Source organism: Mus musculus, chromosome 17, assembly GCF_000001635.26.
Source record: "Mus musculus strain C57BL/6J chromosome 17, GRCm38.p6 C57BL/6J".
Taxonomy (NCBI): Eukaryota; Metazoa; Chordata; class Mammalia; order Rodentia; family Muridae; genus Mus; species Mus musculus.
In genome coordinates, this window is record NC_000083.6 from 58,292,916 (window position 1) to 58,317,538 (window position 24,623).

Here is a 24,623-nt window from a genome sequence, read left to right on the forward strand (position 1 = left end):
ATGTCTACAGAAGATAACCCAGCATGTGACATAAAAATGGGGAAAAGAAGTACAACAGAGCATCTCATGTTTCTTCATGAGAGAATATGTGTGTGTGTTTTTTTTCTTTACTACACTGCAGGTGTTTAAGTCACAAGACCGTGGTTTTAGTTTAGCTTCAGAAGATCCAGATTCAGGTCTCCATGCTCAGCTTCCATGTATACTGGACTATCTCCACAGCAACAGAACACCAGCTTTCCACTTCCAAAGTTTATGCTCTGCCAAGTAGTTCCATCTTCACATTGACTCAGGAAAAACTAGCTTTAAATGTCGAGGAAACATTGGCTTTCTCTATTCTTTTTGTTTGTTTTTCTAATAAAAATAAAACTAGTAATTCCTTATTTGCATAATTAATAAGAACAGAGCCAGAGACTTTAAACAGCAATCTCTTTCTAAGGAATAAAGGAAAAACCAATTAACTATAGAGGTTTATTTTAACACAACTTAAAAGGTGATAAAGAACATTCAAACCTGATTAAAACCCATTGGAAGATGATTTAGCCAAGTTCTGTGAGTCATTTTTGAAAGGGATTTGTGATATGTGCTTTCCAGTTAGTTCTATCTGAGGAGGTAGAAGATTTTGTTCTTTACAGGAAAGTGAAGTGATTTTTAATGTCACGTTAACACTTTAGTGAGCATTTGGGTCTTCTTGGCCACAATCTGCACTGTGATCTTTTTAAATTACCTGTGTTCCTGCAAGAATATTTAGGGAAGATATAAAATCCAGTGGTGTTTGAAAGCAGGCCATGTATTATGTAATTGGTATTGCAACTATTCATGTAGGCCCCCAAATAAAAAAACCTTCAGTTATGTTCTTTCCAACCCTAGCCAGGCTGTATCCAATCCATAATCCTTTTGCCAAATATGGGTACTAGTACAGTATCTCTAGATAATATACATTTTTTCCTTTCTCCCTGCTCCTTAAATTTGTGTTTTGCAGGACAAACGATACTGGTTATCTGTCTTTCAAAGATCACTTGCCCGTAACTCAGATAATTATTACTGATACCAACAGATCAAAATCAGAAGCTGCTTGGAGAATTGGCCCCTTGCGTTGCTATGGTGACCGTGAGTTCAACACCTTCACCCTCCTTCCAACTCCTGCACCCATTTTCTGAATTGCATGAGCATAACAGATTTTGGCTCCCTTATCCATTTTCCTTTCCATGTCCTCCTAGTCTTAAAAATTACCCACAAGTCCATTGCTTTTCCATATCTCTCTAGAAACAAACCAGGCAAGTTTAAGGCCTCTCTGTTTCACAGGACACTTCTGGAATGCTGTCTCATTTTCTACCGAAGCCTCTTTCCTTCACTTTCCTACCTTCCGTGTGGAATTCAGCGCTGACATTTTCTTCTTTTTTAAAACCACTGCTTTATCAGGAGTTTTCCTAGAAATCCTTGGCATTAAAGACTTCCTCCGACTTGAAATGAGCTGTAAGTTCCATCATTTATGAGTTTAATGTCAGTGGTCGACAGAAAACAAGTATTCACTTTATCTCTGCCACCAGCCATCAGTACAAGTTTTCACCGTCAAGCTAGTATCACTGGCTATCAGTAAAATTAGCACTGAAGCTGTCAAACCTAGCTAATGTCTTAGGATGGTTTATTATGTTCTATCAACATATACTGTTTCACCAGGATATGTGCATTCCAAAAGTAGCTGTGCATACCTTTTTCAGGCTCCATTCTCCATTAAGGCACGGATATTTCTTACCATTCACTTTAAGCTATAACACTCAAATATTTCAATATACAGAAAACAGGGATGACTATTATTGACTATTCTCATCATATTCAGGATCCACTTTACTCTTGTTCCCATGTTTCAGAAGTCATTTTTGGTTGTTTTCTTTTGTTTGTTTGTTTTTGTTGGGTTTTTTGTTTGTTTGTTTGTTTGTTCTAATCTGGGAAAATAGCTAAACCAGTAAATGACTTTCCTGCAAGCATGAGGACCTGAGTTCATTTCACTGGAACCCAAGTAACATAGCCAACAGTTTCCATGACAGAGGAAGCATAGATAGGTCGAGCAACGGTGCTCATGTAGCAGGACTGGTGAGTTCAGGTTTCAGTCAGAGATGCTGTTCCCAACGCTAAGTTGGAGAGTAATTGTGGAGGACATTGACCTCTGGCATTCATGACAAGATAACATAAACACACACTTATACACATGCACACATGTGCATACACATGATTTCTTATTTCCCACCAATAGAAGAGTGTAACAAGTCAGTGGAATTCATGCAGTTTTCGGCCTCTTTCTTGTCAACAGCTGTTTGTGTGCAGGTTTAGATGCATGACTTATACCTGTGTGAAGCCTTCCTCGTCATCTGTGACCTCTGTGAAGTAATGATCACGAAGGCAAATGAACCCTAAACAAATGTGGATAGGAAGATTTTCTACTGTGAGACACTACATGTCAGAATGCTAACAACCACATACAAGTACCAAAGGAAAAATAAATATAGCAACGATTAATTAATTTTTATGAAAATAGAAAACCATTGCTCTAGTCTGTTTCAGTAATGATAACTTTAAAAAAATCTGTCCATAGTTTGTATTTCTGCAAAGTTCTCAGTGACTTCACTATAATTGATTTCTTGCACCTGTTCATGTTTAAATGAGACTACAAATTCGATTAGCCTTTCTACTATACAGATAACATTTTAAATTTTTTGTTCCATAAAAACTCATAGATTTTCAAAAGCTTTCGGAGTATTTTTCAATACATAGGCAAGTTTGGAAAGCCCCAAAATTATATATCTGTCTTTACCAGGATCAATTCTAGTAGTATAAAAAAATCCAAGTACTCAAAAATCTTTCTAGAAAGTATTTTAATGCAGAATTGTCATAGATTTCTCTCCTGTTTAGTAGAAACTAAACAAAATCATCAAGGGTTCGCAATGTCTTGAGCTCTTTTGATTGTAGTGTTCATACCCAAGTATGTAAATGTCCTGGTTACAGAAGGGAGGCAAAATAATAGAAATGAAAGGGATAGCCTGCTTTCTTACTCTCAAAAGCAAGCACACTCACCTGATTTTTCATGGAGCCCATGTACTATGTACAGCTGATTCCTTGGGTATAATGTTTCCTAAGTGTTAAGTTTTATGACATTTTATAATGATGTATTTAGTTAAGGGTCACTTATATTTTGTTAAAAATTGACAGTGACTTTAGGATGTATGTATGCATGTGTGCATGTGTTTCTTTGGTGGTGAACTGTTATATCATTAAAATTCCTTACCATTACAAGTGAATGGTGATTATGAACAGCAAACAAATATATGGGGCTTGGGAGATTAGCTTAGTCAGTAAAGCACTTTCTTTGCAAGCAGGAGAACCTGAACTTTATCCCAAGAACTCCTGAGAAAAACAAAAAGCCTAATGTGGTATGCTTATAATCCCAGCTTGGGGTGGGGGTGGGGGGTGGGGCAAAGAGAGTCCTTTTAGCCAGTGCAAAAATATGCCTCACACAAGAAGTTTGAGGGTTGGGGGCATCCTGAGGAATGACATTGACATTATCCTCTAGCCTCTCCATGAATGTGCACACAGCTGAATCAGTACCCGTGCACAAATGTGTGCCAGCATTTTAATGAATGGGCACAAACCAACACATAAATAAATAAATAAAAGTAACTGTTGCTTTTGGGTTCTTTGCACTGAATGGTCTCTATTACCTATATCCCACCTGGCTCTTACTCTGCTCTTGCCATAGCTGCTAGAGCATAGTCTCAGCACCCTTCGTCCCTTGTCTAGGTGAAAGTTCTCCAATAGTTTGAGGGAAGTGATTGAGCATATCACAGTGATGCTGCTGCCTGAGATGCGCTCGAAAGCTAAACATTTTATCTGTGGATACTAGAAACCTGAAAGTCCACAGAAAGCAGACAATTAAATTTGCAGGAGATCATGTTGGATTGATTGGTTACTTTACACTTTCTTATAATCTAAGAATCCCAGCTGCTGAGGGTGGAAGCTCTTGTGATTTTGGTTTAAAATAAAAAATATTACATACCGAATTTTGGTCAGGTTCTGAAAATCAGGTTGACTACCAATCACTCGATAATACAGACATGATAACCTCAATGTGTATTTAACAACAACAACAAAAAGTCCCTGCAGTCTTTTCACTGATATTATGGTGTATTATAATAAGGTAATGAGTAATGATTCTGTGTTAATTACAGATCAGTGTCTAATTTGTTTGTATTTTGTGTCAGTATACGGTTCCATTTGTGCTATAAATGTTTTAATTCAAATTAATATTAATTTTAATTTTTTTTGAGACAGGGTTTCTCTGTATAGCCCTGGCTGTCCTTGAACTCACTTTGTAGACCAGGCTGGTCTCAAACTCGGAAATCCGTCTGCCTCTGCCTCCTGAATGCTGGGATTAAAGGCGTGCGCCACCATGCCCAGCAATATTAAAATTTTAAAACACTACTATGTGATTGCTTGGTTTTACTATCATCCTACTATCAAATATTAGTCACAAAACCTCAAACATTTGTTATTACATTTTTTTAAAGTGTAATCCCTAAGTCTAGGGATGCATTTCAGTAGGAGAGTGAAGGACTAGCATAGACAAGACCCAGAGCTGAGTCTCTGTAGAAAATAAATAAATATGTAAAAATGAAATCATAAAACTTTAAGGCGTTATATTTCCTAAACTCATTAATACTACTGTTGTTCTTGATATTGCTATTGCTATGAAGGGAAAAAGTTCAAACAAGATATGAAGACTTTTACTCTTGCTATCCACAGATAGAATCACATTTCACATTAAAGTAGGTGTAATTTTTATGCTAAAGTGTTCATAGCAAGGAACACTGTAAATGAGCTACTTGGAAAGGCAGAGTTTTTTAACAGATGCAGTGAGTCAGAGTAGATACAGTCTCATCTCCAAAGAGTACTCCTCTTAGCTATCCACAACAGTTTCCAAGGTTAATATATCTAGATGAGTGGACAAAGCAAGGAAGGTTTTAAGGAATCTTTCAACCCATTTCATTCTTGGTCATTTTTAACTAAAGTGTTTCAATTTTATTACCCTGAGTGTGGTTTCTGCAGGGTATGAGAAATTAGACAGCCATGGTGTCCTTAGGTCTGAGTCAATGTGCTCCTAATTGGATTGCAGGAAAAATAGTGCTTCTTGCAGTAAACTCACATTGGCTGTGAAGAGAGAAATAGATGCCTTAGCATGATATTTCTCCCTGTCTCCTCCCTTCTTTTAAGTGTGTGTGTGTGTGTGTGTGTGTGTGTGTGTGTGTGTGTGTGTGTGTGTAAGAAAACTGATAATGGTCAGTATCATCCTCAGAAATAACTTCTACCTTCTTTGAAACAGAATCTCTCATTGGCCAGGCTAGGCTGGCAGCCAGTGTACCTCAGAGATCCCCTTGTGTCTACCTCCCTAAGGCTGGGGTGTCAAGATATGTCCCATACTTTGGCCTTTCATGTGGGTTATCAGGATCAAACTCAGATACTCGGGTTTGTGAGGCAAGTACTGACTAAGCCATCCACAAATGAGTGCCAGCATGACATCATCAAAATAGCCTAGATTATTGAGTCTAATGTATATGTAAACACCTGTTATCCCTAGCCCCACATTGCACATTTTTCACATATTCATTACCTTTTTATGCATCACAGAATTAGTGGCTCTAAGATGTCCATGTGATGCATTTAGCTGCAGTCATTCTAAAATTCATTTTTACTGGCACTCATAGGGATGAAAATTAACTGGCAGTGGTTACATCAACGTGTGCAGACCACATAGGGCTTACTTTACCTCCAGTTAAATTCTTCCATAAAGTGAGATGTGTCCAATTTCCTCCCTCTTCTCACACTCCTAAGTATCTCCTTCAGTCCAAAGCTTTCTATCCTCCTGAAATAAAATCCCTTCTACACCTGATGTCCAAATAGTGTTTGTTGTATCCAGCTTGTTCGAGCACCATCATATCAGTGACTGTGGCTAAGGTAGAAAAAAACATCCATGTTTCATGCCAATGCCATGCCTACCTGAGGAAGGCACTGGATCCCACTAAGACCTTAGAGAAAAGTAAAAAGCAGTAATTTTCCACCCTTATAAGTCATGGTGAGGAACCAGATATTATCTTTTCATGCACAAACTTCTGTTTGTGTTGAAATAAGCAATTAAAAAAATACCAATGAGGCAGCATCCATGGGCTGGTCTGAGGACCCCAGCACATATATAGCAGAGGACTGCCTGCTCTGGCCTAAGTGAGAGACGATGCACTTAAACCTTGAGAGACTTGAGGCCCCCAGAGAAAGGGGAGGCCTGGGGCAGAGTAGCACCCTCTAGGAGGCAAGAGGAGGAGGAATGGGATGAGAAACAGTGCAAGGGGGTTGAAGGAAGGGGGGGGGTGTCAAATGTTGGATGTTAAATAAGTGAAATAAAATAAAATAAAATAAAATAAAATAAAATAAAATAAACCTCCTGAGCCAGAAAGATGGCTTGGTGGGTGAAGTCATTTGGCACCATACCAGATGACTTGAGTTAAATCCTGGGAATCTACAAGCTAGAAAGAGAGAGCTCTACTATTTCTAAGAATCTTAAAAAGCACCCAAACTTTGTAATATTACTGAACACAGCATTGTTATCCCAAGTGGTCTCTAAAACCCATTTCAGTGTGATTTAAATAGGAAGGAAATCAGAATTTCCTCAAAATTTATGTATGTATATGCATATATATTATGTATGTATCCATAGATAAACATAAGCAAACATGTTTTGGAGTGTTTGGTTTTTATTTGAGAGTGCATGAATGTCTTGCTAAGAATATTACCAAGATATTGATTTGATAGCATTATATTCAGAAATTCAGAACATCAAAAAAGTTAAAATTGCTAATAATTAAATTTCATTGTATTGGTGACTGATTCTTCTGGTTTCATACTAGACTGTGTTCCTTTACAATCAAACAATACTATCTCTAGTGATTACTGTACCACAACTCAGTGTCTAACATGCAGATGAGGAAGATGGTCAGATTAGCTATTTTTGTTGTTGCTGTGGAAAACATTCTTCAGAGAAACAACTTAAGAAACAAATGGTTCATTTTGGCTCAGAGATTGAATATATAGTTCTAAATGACAGAGAATGCATGATGCCAGAAACCTAAGACAAATGGTCACACTGCATATGCAATCATGATGCAGCAAGAAGTGAATGCTGGCTGTTGAGATGGCTCAGGGGGTAAGAGAACTGACTGCTCTTCTGAAGGTCCTGAGTTCAAATCCCAGCAACCACATGGTGTCTCACAACCATCCTTAACAAGATCTGACTCCCTTTTCTGGTGTGTCTAAAGATAGCTACAGTATTCTTACATATAATAATAAATAAATTTAAAAAAAAAAGAAGTGAATGCTGGTACTCAGTTTTTTGTCTATGTTTTAGCTAGCCATGGATATCTCCAGCACTAAAAAATGACATAGCCTGTATTAAGATTATTATTTGTTTTGGGGTTTTTTTGTTGTTTTGTTGTTGTTGTTGTTGTTGTTTTTCAAGACAGGGTTTCTCTTTGTAGCCCTGGATTGATAAGCTCTTAATATAATCTTGAAATCTTGGAAAACAATGCCTAAAGATTTGATAACATGGAGACCTGAGATCCTGTCAAGATGACAATTCAGATTAAGCATCACAATGAGCATTAAAAAGACACAACTATCCATTCCTCTGCTGAGGGGCATCTGGGTTCTTTCCAGCTTCTGGCTATTATAAACAAGGCTGCTATGAACATAGTGGAGCATGTGTCCTTCTGACCGGTTGGGACATCTTCTGGACATATGCCCAGGAGAGGTATTGCTGGATCTTCTGGTAGTACTATGTCCAATTTTCTGAGGAACCGCCAGACTGATTTCCAGAGTGGTTGTACAAGCTTGATGCCCCTCAACAGAGTAATGGATACAGAAAATGTGGTACATTTACACAATGGAGTACTACTCAGCTATTAAAAAGAATGAATTTATGAAATTCCTAGGCAAATGGATGGACCTGGAGGGCATCATCCTGAGTGAGGTAACCCAATCACAAAGGAACTCACACAATATGTACTCACTGATAAGTGGATATTAGCCCAGAAACTTAGTATACCCAAGATATAAGATACAATTTGCTAAACGCATGAAACTCAAGAAGGACGAAGACCAAAGTATGGACACTTTGCCCCTTCTTAGAATTTGGAACAAAACACCCATGGAAGGAGTTACAGAGACAAAATTTGGAGCTGTGACGAAAGGATGGACCATCTAGTGATTGCCATATCCAGGGATCCATCCCATAATCAGCTTCCAAACGCTGACACCATTGCATACACTAGCAAGATTTTGCTGAAAGGACCCAGATATAGCTGTCTCTTGTGAGACAATGCCGGGCCTAGTAAACACAGAAGTGGATGCTCACAGTTAGTTATTGGATGGATCACAGGGCCCCCAATGGAGGAGCTAGAGAAAGTATTCAAGGAGCTAAAGGGATCTGCAACCCGATAGGTGGAACAACATTATGAACTAACCAGTACCCCAGAGTTCTTGTCTCTAGCTGCATATGTATCAAAAGATGGCCTAATCGGCCATCACTGGAAAGAGAGGCCCATTGGACTTGCAAACTTTATATGCCCCAGTACAGGGGAACGCCAGGGCCAAAAAGTGGGAGTGGGTGAGTAGGGGACGGGGGGTGGGTATGGGGGACTTTTGGGATAGCATTGGAAATGTAAATGAGTAAGATACCTAATAAAAAATTAAAAAAAAAAGGAAGACACAACTATCCCAGGGACAGAGAATTGAGGTTGGAGGCACGGGTTAAAAAATAAAAACTCTAGAAGCATATTTGGAAGATTTAAGTCTTAACTCTTATAGCCACTATGACAACAAATCGCTTACACCTGTGCTCAGTTCCCTCCCTGATTAAATAGTCCTGTCTAACCAGTGTGTAATGAGGCTCAACTGAATTCAGTGATGGAAAATACTTAGCGGTGTGTTTGGCTTGTGTCATGCATTTAATTGTTATAATGTTACTGCTACTATTGCTTTATTAATTGTCTTTCATGTCCAAGAGGAATGATTTAAGCATTACTGGTCTTTTTGAAAAAAAGTAAGTGTTAATAAAAAGGTTTTAGAAGGATCCTAGGACTCAGATGTAAAAATTAAAAGTAGTTGCTGCAGCACAGTACATGTCCCTTTTGACGAGTCCATTCTTGGTTTTGCAAGAACTCTGTGTGCACAAGCACAGGGCTGGTAACTGGGCTTGTAATAAGTAAGTGTGGCTCTGTAGACTACAGGCCACAGAACTTGCTATACCCAAGCACAGTGCTAGTGGTTCAGTCCATGGGAAGTAAACATTCCTCTCCAGCAGTGCTTCTCAACCTTCCTAATGCTGTGAACCTTTAATAGAGGGCCTAATGTTGTGGTGACACCCAACCATAAAATTATTTTCATTGCTACTTCTTAACTGTGACTTTTCTACTGTTGTGAATTGTATTGTAAATATCTTATATACAGGATATCATATATGTAATGATATCTGTCTATGTATGCAGGGTAAAAATTCATGACAATGTGGGGGAGAAATCCTCTCTCCATGCTTAGACTTAAAAGTTTGAACTGCCCATCAGACAATATATCACAATTTTACTATTGTTATGAATAATGTTGTAAATATCTGATATGCCAGATATCTGATATTTGATACCCATGAAAGTTTCATTCTACCCCAGAGGTGTAGCACCACTGGTGTAAGCTTGCAGACTAGTTAGTAAGACACACAACTGTCAGATCATAATGTACAGGAGATGCAAGACACAGCCAAGGTCAGTAGAGACAAGAGGTAAAACTTGGAGACAGAATGGGTCAGGCAGAGCAAAACAACAAGCCTCCTAAAATGCTTTTAAGGCCAAGGTTGTAGGGAAGAAAGATTTACCCAAATATTTAGAATTTCTCCTCCACATTGTCATGATCTTTGCCATGCATACACAGACAGATAGACAGGTGAAATGAAGTCATCAGTAAATGTTTCATTTTGAGATGAGCAAATTTCCAAGGTGGAACTATTGAGCTGAATGAGAAATAGAAACTGTGGCTAGAGAGATGAGTTAACAGCTAAGAACACTTGCTGTTCTTACAGAAGACCAATGTTCAGTTCCCAGCACCTAAATAATGACTTTAGACATCTACATGGTAATGCCAGTTTCCTGGGATCTATTACTCACTTCTGACTACTGTGAATATCAGACACTAATGTGATACACAGATACATGTAGATAAAAGTTGTATATACATAAAATAAATAATAATATTTGAAACAAAAACAGAAAGAGAAATCAAGGTGGGGAGGATAGCTTAATTGACAAATGATTGCTTTATAAGTATGTAGTCCCAATTTTGACCCTCAGATTTTCACACTTGAAAATTCAAGTGTGGTGGCATGTGCTTGTAATCCCATGCTTGAGAGAAGGAGACAGAGTGATCCCTACACCTGTCTGGACCATCCAGTCTAGCTTCATCTGTGAGCCCCGGGGCAAGGAGAGACTGCTTAAAAAAAAAGTGGGTGGCACCTGATTAACGACATTTGAGGTTGCCCTCTAATCTCCATATACAACTACAAATACATGCATCTCACACACACACACACACACACACACACAGACACACACACACACACACACACACACATAAGCACATGCATGCATGTGTGTGCACACACACATATATATGGTAATGGATATGCATACAGAAAGAAAAACAAATAAAAGAAAAAGACAAAACAGAAAATGGCTCCAGAGCTCCTATGTTTTTCTTTGAATTATTTTTTCTGCAGTCAGATCCTTTCCATCCTATTCTTTCAATGCATTGCTTTATAAACTAAATATATTTATCTGCACTGGGACATCATGTTACAGTAATAATACAACCATTACTTATAAGTACCTATTTTGTTCCAGGGACAGTTTGAAGAGTTTTATCAAGAACAGTATGTAGATAATTCCATAATTAGCTATATTTTATTAACATTAGTTATATATTTTTAGAAAAACTAAAGTATAAGAACTTCTTCAGGAAAGGAAGGCTCTGTAATATATGCTGTCCACTCCCATTTTGTTGTAGTTTTTGTTGTTGTTTGTTGTGGTTTGCAGCACTTATAGCTTATCATTATGGCCAGGATTCATGAGGTAGCAAAGCTGTTTTTAGTTACCTAGAACTCTGTATGATGGAGTTTCTTTTACAAGAGCAGTTTTCTGCTGTGGTTTAGAACCTTGTGAGACATAGTCTCAGAGGGTATTTGATCTTGGAAGTCTTTGATGTGGCAGTTTACACCAAGGTCATATAGAAACCCATTGCCTTAGGCTAATGAAAGAAAAATGCCATATAGCGCTAGGAAGTGTCACAGGTCTGATATGTGGAGGCACCTTCTCCCCAGCCTCAGTTTATAACAGATTACTCTTATTCTTTATGCTTAGAAATCCCCATATAGCACTAGGTAATAAGAAGCTTTGCCTTTGCAGACCGATATCACTAACTCTGGGGGATACTAATTTTTGCTGAGTGTTTTCTCAATGATAACTGAAAATAATTATGCTCTCCTCCAAGTGTTTTAAGGACAACAATAAGAAAACATGTACTTTGTGCTTTACAAAGTTACTTCTAGCTCTCTCTGTGTAACCTATATGGGTATTTCCACCACTCCCATAAGCACTATTAGAGTCACCATCAGCACCATCTCTACCACCATCCTTTCCTGATTTCTAAAACCATTAAATTTTCACTGTGACTATTATCATTACCACTATTACTGCCACCATCAGTGCCTTTAGCATCACTATTATCACCACTACCATCCATCCCCACCATTATTTTATTGATCATTTGTCTTATTGCTAAAACCAAATACCTGACAAGAACAAGGGTTTTATTATATAGGGTCCTAGTTTCAGGGTACAGTTCATCATAGTGGGGAAAGCAGAAAGACAAGAACATGAGGTAGCAGATTACATTATGTATGCTGTCAGGAAACAGAAAGTCGTGAATGCTACTGTTCAACTCACTTTCCTTTTTGTATTTAGTTCAGGATTCCAACACAGTGAATAGCATTACTCACATTTAGGTGATCTTCTGTCCTCAACTCAATCTATATAAACCCTCACTAAATACCATGGCAGGAGATACTGCTGTTCTAAAGTCAATGGTCTCCTTTTTACAGATTAGAGATACTTAGCTAACCCAACGTGTACAGTAAGAGAAAGGTACAATCACAGTAGCTCAAGGAACCCAAAGTTTAAGCAGAGCTCCAGACAGGCAGAGATGCCCCAGGTCCCTGCTCTATTAAACAATTAGGAACTGCTGGTGAGAGAATGGCATAGAGCACATATATTTTTAATCTTTAGAGTTTGATATTGATGATGGTGATTCAGTGTTACAGGAGTTCAGAAATGTCCTCTCCACATTGATGGAGAAATACAATCTCTTTCAATAAGCATTTTAAAGATTCTTATGCCTGTAACAGACTGACAATGGCCTATATCATTCTTTCTTTCTTTGCTACAGCTCCTTCTGAGGTCATATTTGCCATTGATGTTGGAAATGGTCCCATTGATCTCCTCGTCCAGTCTCCTTATCCTCTGAATGACAACCAATGGCATTATATCCGGGCTGAGAGAAACCTCAAGGAGACCTCATTGCAGGTGGACAATCTTCCACAGAGTATGAGGGAGGCCTCAGAGGAAGGCCATTTCCAATTTCAGCTGAATAGCCAGTTGTTTGTAGGTAGGAGACATCATAGATCTTACTTTATACTAAATACCTACAAGAGTGCTCTAGCTCAAAGACAATTCCTAGTGTTTTGCAACTACGAAATAATTAATTTAGGGTGTTATTTTCTTACTGTAAACTATAAGTTTAATTTTATGAATTGTTTAATAATAGCATTATGGCCATCGCAATAAACTTGTGCTACCCTTTCACAAGTTTAGGGGCCGTTTCTGGCCGTTTTGTCATAGCAAACTCTGGCTGTTTTGGTACCACTTCTCCTTATGTTTGTTGACTGCAGACATGTATGGAGTTTTATAATTTTGACCATTGTAATAAAAGTTTACAGTGTAGGCATACATGTTCAGTTCATCACTTGTCTTAGTGATCCCTGACCTGATATCTATTGTTAAAAGTGTGATCAAATTATTTGACTAAACCAATCAGCTTCAGTTTTATGGAACACTGGGGAATATACTAGCTGGTTCTATATCATCACAACACAGGCTAGAATTGCTTGAAAGAGGGACTCTCAATTCAGGAAATGCCACCATTTGTTTGGCACATAAATAAGTCTAGAGAACATGTGGTTAATTAGTGATTTATGTTAGGGGAATGGAGGTTTGAATCACTTTCAACTGGAGGAATACTGGGGTTTCTTGTATGAACCACCATGCCTGATGTATAAAGTGCTTGCCATCAAACCCAGAGGCTCATATATAGGAGGAAAGCATTCTATCAAATGGGTTATAATCTTGCTTTGGCAATATTGTAATATTAGGCATATTTTGATACTATATGAAAACATATCACTGAGGTAAGTTGTTTTGATTTTGTGCAGAGAAGCAGCCTGGTCTCTTAGCAAATTTCTTTAGTTGCTCATTCCCTCAATGGGACTCAGCACTAGCACCAGTATATTCTGTGAAAATGTAGTGAATGATAGTAGTAGGAATGGATACATTCAGGAGTGGTCCCAATTTGTTCTTTAATTTATTTCCCCATATCTTCCTCTCTTTTTAAACTTTTTTCATATCTTCCTCTCTTTCCCTCCCTCATTTCTTCCATCAACAGTCATGGAGAAGCTAATTCTATTCATGCATCCTTCTCTGGTAGTTGGGATGAAAATATGAACTAGGAAATGTCACTGCTTTTCAAGGTGCTTGTGTGTGTGTGTGTGTGTGTGTGTATGTTCATCATGTATGTGAATGTGTATGAATGAATGTGTGTATATATGTGTGTGATATGGTCAGTATTTTAGATATGTTAGTTCAGTTTTGAAAATAAATCAGTCTTTGTACTGTAACTTAGAAAACAGTAATTTGATAAAATGAGATACAGAACTAATAAAGCAAAGAATTAAAATTCAAATTAGGGATTTAAATGTTGATATAGCAGAATACTGTAAAAAGCTTAGGATATGTGCTTCTGTGTAAAAGTTGAAGTTGGATGCTTTGACAGATCTATAGAAAATTACAGACTTACCATTCTACATGTCTTCACCTTTGTTTTCTACCAACATCCACACTGTATAGCATACAACATTATACAACTCCTCCATTCCATATACATTTCTTTTGCTTCCTGTACATTTGGGCTATTATAAACTTTGAATCTGAAACTATTATCACTGAAAACATACTTGCTAAATTAAAAGATATACTTGAATATGAGGCCATCAGGTTTTCATTTCATCACCAGCCATATCCTCATTAGCTTTACTTTATGGGTCCTTTACTTAATAACTCCTGCATGTAACATGATTTACTGCTGAAATTTTTAAGATTTGTTTTGCTGTCATAGTTCTATTTGGACATCGTATTTTATTTCTTGGAGGAAGTTTGCTACTCATCAAGATTTAATACGGTCTTTTTAGTGGAATGAGTTAAAATATTTTGCAATTTCAACAATTATACTCCATGTGAAAGTCTAATTGATCTTCGGGCAATATTTGTGAATCTTCCTGGCTGAGGCAGAATCTCAAAGGTTTTGTTTATGTTCTTATAGCTACCCAACTATCACAAGAACAGTGTAAACTTTGTTTACAGATGAACTTTGTGCAAGTTAAAAGTGAAGAGAGGCAGCAGTATTTTGTATCAAATTTTCGTCATTTAAATTGTTCACAAATACAGTGAGTTGTTCATTTATGTGAATGGGACTGGAAAAGATATTTATCTTGATAGTGCTGTTGTACCCGAGGTCTGTCTAAGGAGCATGCCCACTTCTTTTATGCTTCTCTCTCCAATGAGTTCCATCTTAGAAATTAGTGTACTTTATTGAGTTTGTCTTGATGAAACTGAAAAGTAGAAAAATATGTTGTGGGAGGTCATCTTAGTCTGGTGCTTTCTGTCTCACTGTTTATTGTTCAGTGACAGGTGTAGTCTTATATTTTTCAAAACCTTCTTTAATAAGTGTACTTAAATGTTTTAACCTCCATGCTAGCTCCCCATGCCTGCCAGAGGTAGTGGAAAAGAAAGGTTAACAGGTCAAAGGAGGATGGGGACTTGTTTAGGAATATTCCTTGGGGATGAATCCAATCTGCTTTGCTAGGATATCAGCAGTTCAGCTCACATGATCTCTTGATACACTCACAAACAGCATTCATGAACCATCAAGGCCAGTGTGATTCAGAAGGAACTGCAAGGCTCTGTTAATTTGCTGAGTCATCCGATGCAGCAAAATGCCACTGAAACACCATCAGAAAGTTTTTGGTATTTTCCTCTCTATGAGGTCACAACAATAACCAGCAGAGAAGGCATCTGAGTTCACTCTCAACTCTTCCATGGAAAGTTTGTCTGACTCTTGACCATAACCAAGATGTTCATTCTAAAGTTCATTTCATCAGTGAGTGGAATGAAGAATAGCAACACTACTTTCTAGACCATTGAGAATTAGATGCATTTGGAATGTCCAGTATAGCACAAGCATGCTTGAAATGGCTGTACTTAGTGATAATGGAATTATTATGATTCTTAAGGAACTTACAGATAAAGCCTGAAACTTTAAAGACAGGCTGTAACTATTGTAAGGATAAGCCTATGTTTTTCATTCTTCTAATTTTATAGTAAACTTTTATGTGAATTTCCCCTGAGAGATTTAAAAGGCTAACTATATATTCTCCCAGGACAGGGCAAAAATTAAAAGCCAAATAAGCAATTGCACTCAAATCTACCTTACTGTGTCAGTAAGTTTACTGTTTTCTCTATGACTATATATGGGGCACTGCTCATAGCAACATGATTGGGATGAGTAGCTATCTCAATGACAGCTCTTGCTGGCCTAGAAGATGCTCACAAAAGCTGCATCCTTCATGTCCCTGAACAATTCATATACATCTTGGGTGAGTGTTTATAGTATGTCCTATTCTAGCAATTGTTATTACTTACATAGCCTTTGGAAGGGGCTTGTGAATAGTTTTTGAATAGTATAAATTTTGTTGATGTCCTTAGTCTTCATAAGCCACTCTAGGAAGGAAGGCTATAACTTGAAGAAATTGCTACTCAGCAACTGTACATACATCAAGACATAAATAACATAAAAGGAAATGTATTAGGATGACAAGCAGAAATATGTATATGCAGAGCCATCAATCTTGGTGAGGTCTGGAAAAAAGCCAGCAAGAAAGCAGGAACACTACCATCTGATTTATCAATGGAAGCCACACTAGAATTTTGAAAGTATCTTTTTTTTCCCCTTTAAAAATTATCAATTTTGAGATAGAAAATTAGCTCATCAGATACAGGTACTTGCGGGCAAACCTGACAGCCTGAGTTTAGTTCCCAGAACTCACATGGTAGAAGGAAAAAAACTGACCCTTTCAACTCCTCTAAAATTATATTTACACATGTCTCTCTCTGCATGTAATGTATATGTGCATTTGTGTTTGTTTTGACTCAGTGTGTATGGAATGCGTAGTAGTTTGAATATGTTTTGCCCATGAGGGAGTGGCATTATTAGAAGCTGTATCCTAGTTGGAATAGATATGGCCCTGGTGGAGGAAGTATGTCTCTGGAGGTGTGGGCTTTGAGACCCTTGTAGCTTCCCAGAAGTCAGTATTCTCCAGGCTGCAGTCTGATCAAGATGTAGAACCCTTGGCTCCTCCAACACCATGCCTGCCTAGATGATATCAGGCTTCTACCTTGATGATTTGGACTGAACATCTGAACCTGTAAGCTAGCCACAATTAAATTCTTTCTTTTAACGGAATTGCCATAGTCATGGTGTCTTTTTGCAGGAATAAGAACCTATCTAAGACACATGTGTGTGTGTGTGTGTGTGTGTGTGTGTGTGTGTGTGTGTGTGTGTGTTTGTGTGTGTGTGTTTGTGTGTGTGCGCGCAAATGAGTCTGTTCTGTCTCTCTGAGCCTGAACATACATGTGCACATCTGTGCTCATGTCCTCTCTCTCTCTCTCTCTCTCTCTCTCTCTCTCTCTCTATATATATATATATATATATATATATATATATATATGCATATATAGATGTGTGCTTTTTTTGTGATCTAGTATATTGTCTCTGCATGTGTACATACATGAAAGTGCACATGTGTGTATGCTATGGTGATATGTATTCTTTTAAATTATGCAATATTTAGGCTAGTCTGTACATTCTTTACAATAAAAATGATTTATTCTATGTATTTTTCTCCTTTGTAAAAATAAAGCACAGACAGGTAAATGTGCAACTGTAGTTCATTTGACAAGGTAGTACAAAATGCCTCATATCATCATGCTCTGTCAGCATCTCAAAGTAGCATGAATTTCTTGTCTGGGAAAAATCACACTGAGTTTTCTATGTCTTTACACTGAAAAGATATTTTTACCAGAAAAATCACCTCAAATGCCCTTTCTCCATTTATAAACTTGTTGACTAAGGCACACACAAGAAAATGTGCAATAGATCTTGCATTTGCCACCTCTGCTAGGAGAAAAATGACATTAATAAGATATATGACGAATTATTCAAATCCATGAAGTGCGGTGACTACAGAGGAAGAGAAACAGAACCAACTGTTAGACTTTTTAAATCCAACTCTTTATTGCACATAACCCCAGAAGAGAAATAATGAGCCTTCCTTTTTGATCAGCTTGTATATACCATTGGTTGATCCTATGGTTAATAGAAACTTAATCACTGAAACTGAAACAAACAAGAGTGCAATTGGGGTTTGGCCTCTTGGCCTGCACTCTTATCAGAATTGGAAACAACCTCAAGTGTTGTCATTGTTTTAGGTAAGAAACAGGCCTTGTGCCTTCGGAATGTTCTTTTTTGTTCTTTGGACTGAAACAGTGGACATCACATGTGTGTTTACTGGTGTGGTAACCATGTGTCTCAGTTACTTTTTTTTTGTTGTTGCCATGATTGGATACCATGATCAAGAAAATTAATTTGTGCTAATGATTTTGTAAAGCTAGAGTTCATGACCATCGTGGTAGAGAGCATGGCAACAGCAAGGTGGGTATTCTGCCAACATAATAGCCAAGAGCTAATATAGTGAAACATAAGCATGAGGCAGAGAGAGCTATCAGTCTTGTGAACTTCAAAGCCAGTCTCAAGTGACACACATTTTTCAACAAAATCTTGCTTCCTAATTTTTGCCAACAGTTCCACAACCTGGCAATCGAGTACTAAATTTAAGCTCAAGGAGGCTGTTTTCACTCAAGCCACCATTCCTAGGATGGATTAAGGAAGATTTATTTCTAACCATAATGCCATTTCCAACCATCTACACTGTTCATTATACCCATTATGGTATCATCCCTTCAATTTACAGATCCCCCTCCTGTCATGTGTGCATGTGCCTTTTTGTCTGTGTGTATACACATTTGGATATGTGGATGCACATGTAAGTGCATGGGATCACATGTAACACAGCTTGTAGATGTTTTAGAACAGTCCTTAGACACATTTTCCACTTTGTTTAAGACAATGTTCTTCATTGACCTGTAACATAATTACGTAGGCTAAGATACTTGGCCTGTGAACTTCCAGAAATCTGTCTCTACCTCATGTTTTACATTCCTAGGATTATAGGTATGCAGCAGATAATCTAGGTTTTTCATTGGTTTTTAGGATCAAACTCATGTCCCCATTCTTGCACTTTACTGATTGACCCATCCCCCTCCCCCTTCCCGATTTACAGCTTTATTTTGCTTATTGACATATTTCTTGTCTAAGAAAGCAAAGTTAATATGCCTATCCTATCTACTTTGATAAGCAAACATGCAAATCTAGTTATTTTGTAGAATAGTTGTTCTCAATGTCCCAAATGTTGTGCCCCTTTAATACAGATGCTCATGTTGTGCTGAGAGCCAACCTTAAAATTATATTTCATTCTACTCCTATCTGTAATTTCACTACTATTAGGGATCATAATGTAAATATCTGATATGCAGGATATCTGATATGCAACTCTATGAAATGGTGGTTTACTCCAAAAGAGGTCATGACCTACAGGTTGAGAACTGCAGTTATAAAAAAATTTTAATAGAGTTGTAGCATAGGGTGTTAAAGAGTAATGTGTCTCAATCAAGACAGCCTATAGATACAAAAAGATCATTGCTTTGTGGGGTTTACCCTCATATTTTTCTCCTGCTCCATCTTCCCATTATCTCTTTTCTCCTCCCTCCTCTTCTTTCTTCTTTCATTAGTACTTTACCAAAATAGTATTTGTACACACTTGCCACTAATCTATGATCTGACCTAGAGCTACAGTGTTCAACACTACTTGCCTGCTTTCTAAAGCCAGAATGGTCATCTGCCTCTTTTGGAAGTCCCCAAAATTCTCAGCTCTGCTTATATACAGGCTAATTTGGTTTAGCTGTGCTTCTTGTCTCTTAACATATTTACTCTCTTATATCAAGGAAGAGTTTGGTTTTCTATGTGAACGAAAACCTGAGAATCTTTCAATCCTCTCAGTGCCTGATGGAGTATATTTAAGCCTCTTCTGACCTTCTCTAGATGTTGTCACAGCTACAGGTCAGATTATAGCCCAAGGCTAAAGGCGAGTTGAGAAATATCCGCTAAACAGTATTTCATGGATAAACACTAGGATCAGTAAGCAGATAATGCATAGTGCACCTATTGATTCTTGCCAGTAGGTTAAGACTCAAGAGAAGACCAAGAGGACGATTATAACTGAACACACACTATATTCCATGATCTGCAGCACGTTTTATTATAAACACATGGAAGCATCTTGTTCTTACAGATGAAATAATAAATGGAATAGCTTAAACTTATGCAATTCAGTCATCAATACGACTAGCTGGTGAGTGACATCGTGTTGAACAACAACACCCATATTTTTTTTTCCAGTGCGTAGTGCTGTACTATATAAGCACATGGGAATATGTTTCAATTATGTCTCTGTGGTACACCTACAGGTTCTCTTTGAAATTTGGCAGAAGGGATAATCTGACTGCACCCCTTTTATTTCAGATGAAAAACACTCTAGGCCACATAAAAATCTATATTTTATTCATGTACAGAAACCATGGACATGTAAATTTTTATTCTTAACATTTTAAGAAGATATATGTCTCCCGCTCAGTCTCTCCCTCTCTCAAGGCAATTTTTCTTTGAAACAGGATCCCATGTATCTCAATCTGGCTTTGAACATGCTATGTAGCCAAAATTGAACTTCAACTTCTGATCCTCCTAACCTCACATCTTGAATGCTGAGATTATTAATGTGCACTGGCACACAGAGCTTATTCAATGGTACTGGAAATTTTTAACTCAAGAGTCTTTAATCTCTTAACAGTAGTGAAAGAGCATCATTTGTTTACAGCTACAAAGGAAAGATGAAAAGCTGTGACCCCAGCAGACTCTCTCATTCTGTCCAGGGAGAGAGTTCATAGAAGGATATGGCCTGATTTCTGGGAAAGGGGATAGTTAGAGATTCTGTAACCTACCAGTTACATCTATGCATTATAGCTATGACACCTTTCTTGTTTTCTCTGTTGATTTTTACCATTAGGAGGAAAATCATCAAGACAAAAAGGCTTTTTTGGATGCATCCGTTCCTTACACTTGAATGGGCAGAACATAGACCTGGAGGAGAGAGCAAAGGTCACATCTGGAGTGAGACCTGGATGTCCAGGTCACTGCAGCAGTTATGGAAGAAATTGCCAAAATGGGGGCAAGTGTGTGGAGAAGCATATTGGCTACTCATGTGACTGTACCAACTCACCATATGAAGGACCTTTCTGTCAGAAAGGTAAGATGAACATATTGGCACTACTGTGTGTGATTCCATAGCATCCAAATATCATAGCCAATGATCCTGTGCCACTGGTAGTCCACACTATTGCTAATACAGGTAATGGTATACTACTCATAAGCCATGTTTTAGCCTGCCTTCAGGCAATTTATATCACGGTTCATATGTGTGGCAATGTGGTACCCACATGGTGGTTTTCAAACCAATGTTCTTCATGCTCTCAAGCAATGCCCATACATTGTGCTCTCAACATGTTTTCCCATATTTAGACTCTGGTTAGCTCATCAACATAATCATATCCATACAGTGGGCTTATATACTTGCTGGCAATGAAGTTGTGCTTAGTAATAATGGAAAATGGTCATATCCACTTTGAAGGAGCAACTGAAGACTAGAAATGGATCAGCTACTTGTGTTTAGTGACATACTGTCTTATTTAGGGTTTCCATTGCTGAGAGGAGACACAATGACCAAGGAAATGCTTATAAAGGCTTCAATCCATTATCTTCAATGTGGGAAGCATGGCAGTGTCTAGGTAGGCATGGCACTAGAGAAAGAGCTGAGAGGTCTGCATTTTGTTCCAAAGGGAATCAGGAGAAGACAGTTGTTACCAGGCAGTTAAGGAAAAGGTCTCAAACCCCACTCCCACAGTAACACACTTCCTCCAATAAAGCCACATCTATTCCAACAAGGGTAAACCACCTAATACTGCCACTCTCTGGGTCAATCACTTTCAAACCACCATACATAGTAACATTTCTGCTTTTAGTCCTTAACCATAAAATGTATCAAAGGACCACTGATTTGAGTGCAAAAGACAGTATACATGTACTTAAGCAATCTTTTTTTATTAATCCATTTCAATGTATAAAGATTTGTTCACTATAAACATTATTAGATTTTTTTAACATTGCGTTTACTAACAAAAAAGAAAACTGCTGAACACTCAATGTAAATAATACTCAACAACAATTTATTTTATTAGATATTTTTTTCATTTACATTTCAAGTGCTACCCCCAAATTCCCGTATACCCTCCCCCCTGCCCCCGCCCTGCTCCCTTACCCACTCACTCCCATTTCTTGGCCCTGGCTTTTCCCTGTACTGGGGCATATAAAGTTTGCTAGACCAAGTGGCCTCTTTTCCCAGTGATAGCCAACTAGGCCATCTTCTGCTGCATATGCAGCCTGAGACAAGAGTTGTAATGGTACTGATTAGTTCATATTGTTGTTCCGCCTATAGGGTTGCAGACCCCGTCAGCTCTTGGGTACTTTCTCTAGTTCCTCCATTGGGGGCCCTGTGTTCCATCCTGGACTGTGAGCATCCACTTCTGTATTTGCCAGACACTGGCAAAGCCTCACAGGAGACAGCTATATCAGGGACCTTTCAGCAAAATCTTGCTGGCATATGCAATAGTGTCTGCGTTTGGTGGCTGATTATGGGATGGACCCTCGGGTGGGGAAGTTTCTGGATGGTTCATCCTTTCATCTTAGCTCCAAACTGTCTCTGCAACTCCTTCCATGGATATTTTATTCCCTATTCTGGAAAGGAAAGAAGTATCCATGAGTTGGTCTTACATCTTGATTTTCTTGTTTTGGAAGTTGTATCTTGGGTATTCTAGGTTTCTGGGCTAATATCCACTTATCAGTGAGTGCATATTAAGTGACTTCTTTTGTCATTGGGTTACCTCACTAAGGATGATATCCTCCAGATACATCCATTTGCCCAAGAATTTCATAAATTCATTGTTTTTAATAGCTGAGTAGTACTCCATTGTGTAAATGTACCACATTTTCTGTATCTATTCCTCTGTTGAGGGGCATCCAGGTTCTTTCCAGCTTCTGGCTATTATAAATAGGGCTGCTATGAACATAATGGAGCATGTGTCCTTCTTACTGGTTGGAACATCTTCTGGATATATGCCCAGGAGAGGTATTGCGGGATCCTCCGGTAGTACTATGTCCAGTTTTCTGAGGAACCGCCAGACTGATTTTCAGCGTTGTTGTACAAGTTTGCAATCCCACCAGAAATGGAGAAGTGTTTTTCTTTCTCCACATCCTCACCAGCATCTGTTGTCGCCTGAATTTTTGATCTTAGCCATTCTGACTGGTGTGAGGTAGAATCTCAGGGTTGTTTTGATTTGCATTTCCCTGATGATTAAGGATGTTGAACATTTTTTCAAGTGCTTCTCAGCCCTTCGGTAATCCTTGGTTGAGAATTCTTTGTTTAGCTCTGTACCCCATTTTTAATGGGGTTATTTGAATTTCTGGAGTTCAGCTTCTTGAGCTCTTTGTATTCATTGGATATTAGTCCCCTATCAGATTTTGGATTGGTAAAAATTCTTTCCCAATCTGTTGGTGGCCTTTTTGTCTTATTGACAGTGTCTTTTGCCTTACAGAAGCTTTGCAATTTTATGAGGTCCCATTTGTCTATTCTTGATCTTACAGCATAGACCATTGCTATACTGTTTAGGAATTTTCCCCCCTGTACCCATATCTTCGAGGGTTTTCCCCACTTTCTCCTCTAGAAATTTCAGTGTCTCTGGTTTTATGTGGAGTTCTTTGATCCACTTAGACTTGAGTTTTGTACAAAGGGATAAGAATGGATCAATTCACATTCTTCTACATGATAACCACCAGTTGTGCCAGCACCATTTGTTGAAAACGCTGTCTTTTTTCCACTGGATGGTTTTAGCTCCCTTGTCAAAGATCAGGTGACCATAGGTATGTGGGTTCATTTCTGGGTCTTCAATTCTTTTCCATTGATCTACCGCAACAACAGTTTTTAATATTAAAATGAAATAATCTAGCTGCTATAGGACTCGGCAATTCTATGTGAATTTTTTCCATTTCATTTAGAGACACTCATTTTTGTTGTAAGTATTTGTGTGTGTTTGCCTCTGTGTTCATGTGCATGCATATTCTATATTCTTATGTATGAGGTATGTACATGTATGTGTAGTCCATAGGACAAAATGGGATTACATTCTTCATGTAGATCTACCTGTAGCATACAGTTTCTACTACTACACTCAAAGGACAGACCTGACTGCTCTACCAGCTATAGCCCCGGTTCATGGATGAAAGACACTGACACAGATATAAACACACAGAAACACACACACACACACACACACACACATTAACTTTTTATGTTAGTTAGCTTTAATCTTTTTTACATTATTAACCTAGTCATTCTACACCTTCCGGTTCACCTTCCAAGAGTCCCTCATCCCATTCCTCCTTCCCTATCTCGAATAACATGTGCCCACACACTGCCAGTCCTCCCCTCTCCCTGGATCCTCAATTCTCTTGAGGGTTAGGTGCATCTTCTCTCACTGAGGCTAGACTACACAGTTTTCTTCTATATATGTGTCAAGGGCCTCATACCAACTGTGCATGCTACCTGGTTGGTGGCTCAATATCTAAGAGAACACAGAGGTTTAGGTAAGCTGAAATTGATGGACTTTCTACGGGGTCACCCTCCTCCACAGAGCAATCACATTACCTTATTTTTAATATGCCTTTTAGATGAATTTTTTTGGACACTTCTAAGCCTCTCCTGGCTAACAAGTTTCACTCCCAGCTCAATACCTCCAATTCTGCCCTCAACTTAGTTG

General features: G+C 38.2%; 1 protein-coding gene across 15 annotated transcripts in view; it reads left to right on the forward strand.

The window, feature by feature from the left end:
* The window catches only part of Cntnap5c (contactin associated protein-like 5C), a 648,880-nt gene that overhangs the window by 523,842 nt on the left and 100,415 nt on the right, over nt 1-24,623 (forward strand). For 9 of the 15 annotated variants that reach the window (XM_006524747.3, XM_006524744.3, XM_006524742.4 and 6 more), the window contains 4 exons: nt 980-1,107; nt 1,303-1,473; nt 12,583-12,801; nt 20,762-21,001. In XM_006524747.3, coding sequence (XP_006524810.1) covers nt 980-1,107; nt 1,303-1,473; nt 12,583-12,801; nt 20,762-21,001 — 758 coding nt within the window. Of the gene's footprint in view, nt 1-979; nt 1,108-1,302; nt 1,474-12,582; nt 12,802-19,877; nt 20,051-20,761; nt 21,002-24,623 lie in introns of those variants that run through there. The other 6 variants (XR_385354.3, XR_385355.3, XR_385356.3 and 3 more) reach the window with 6 other exon arrangements.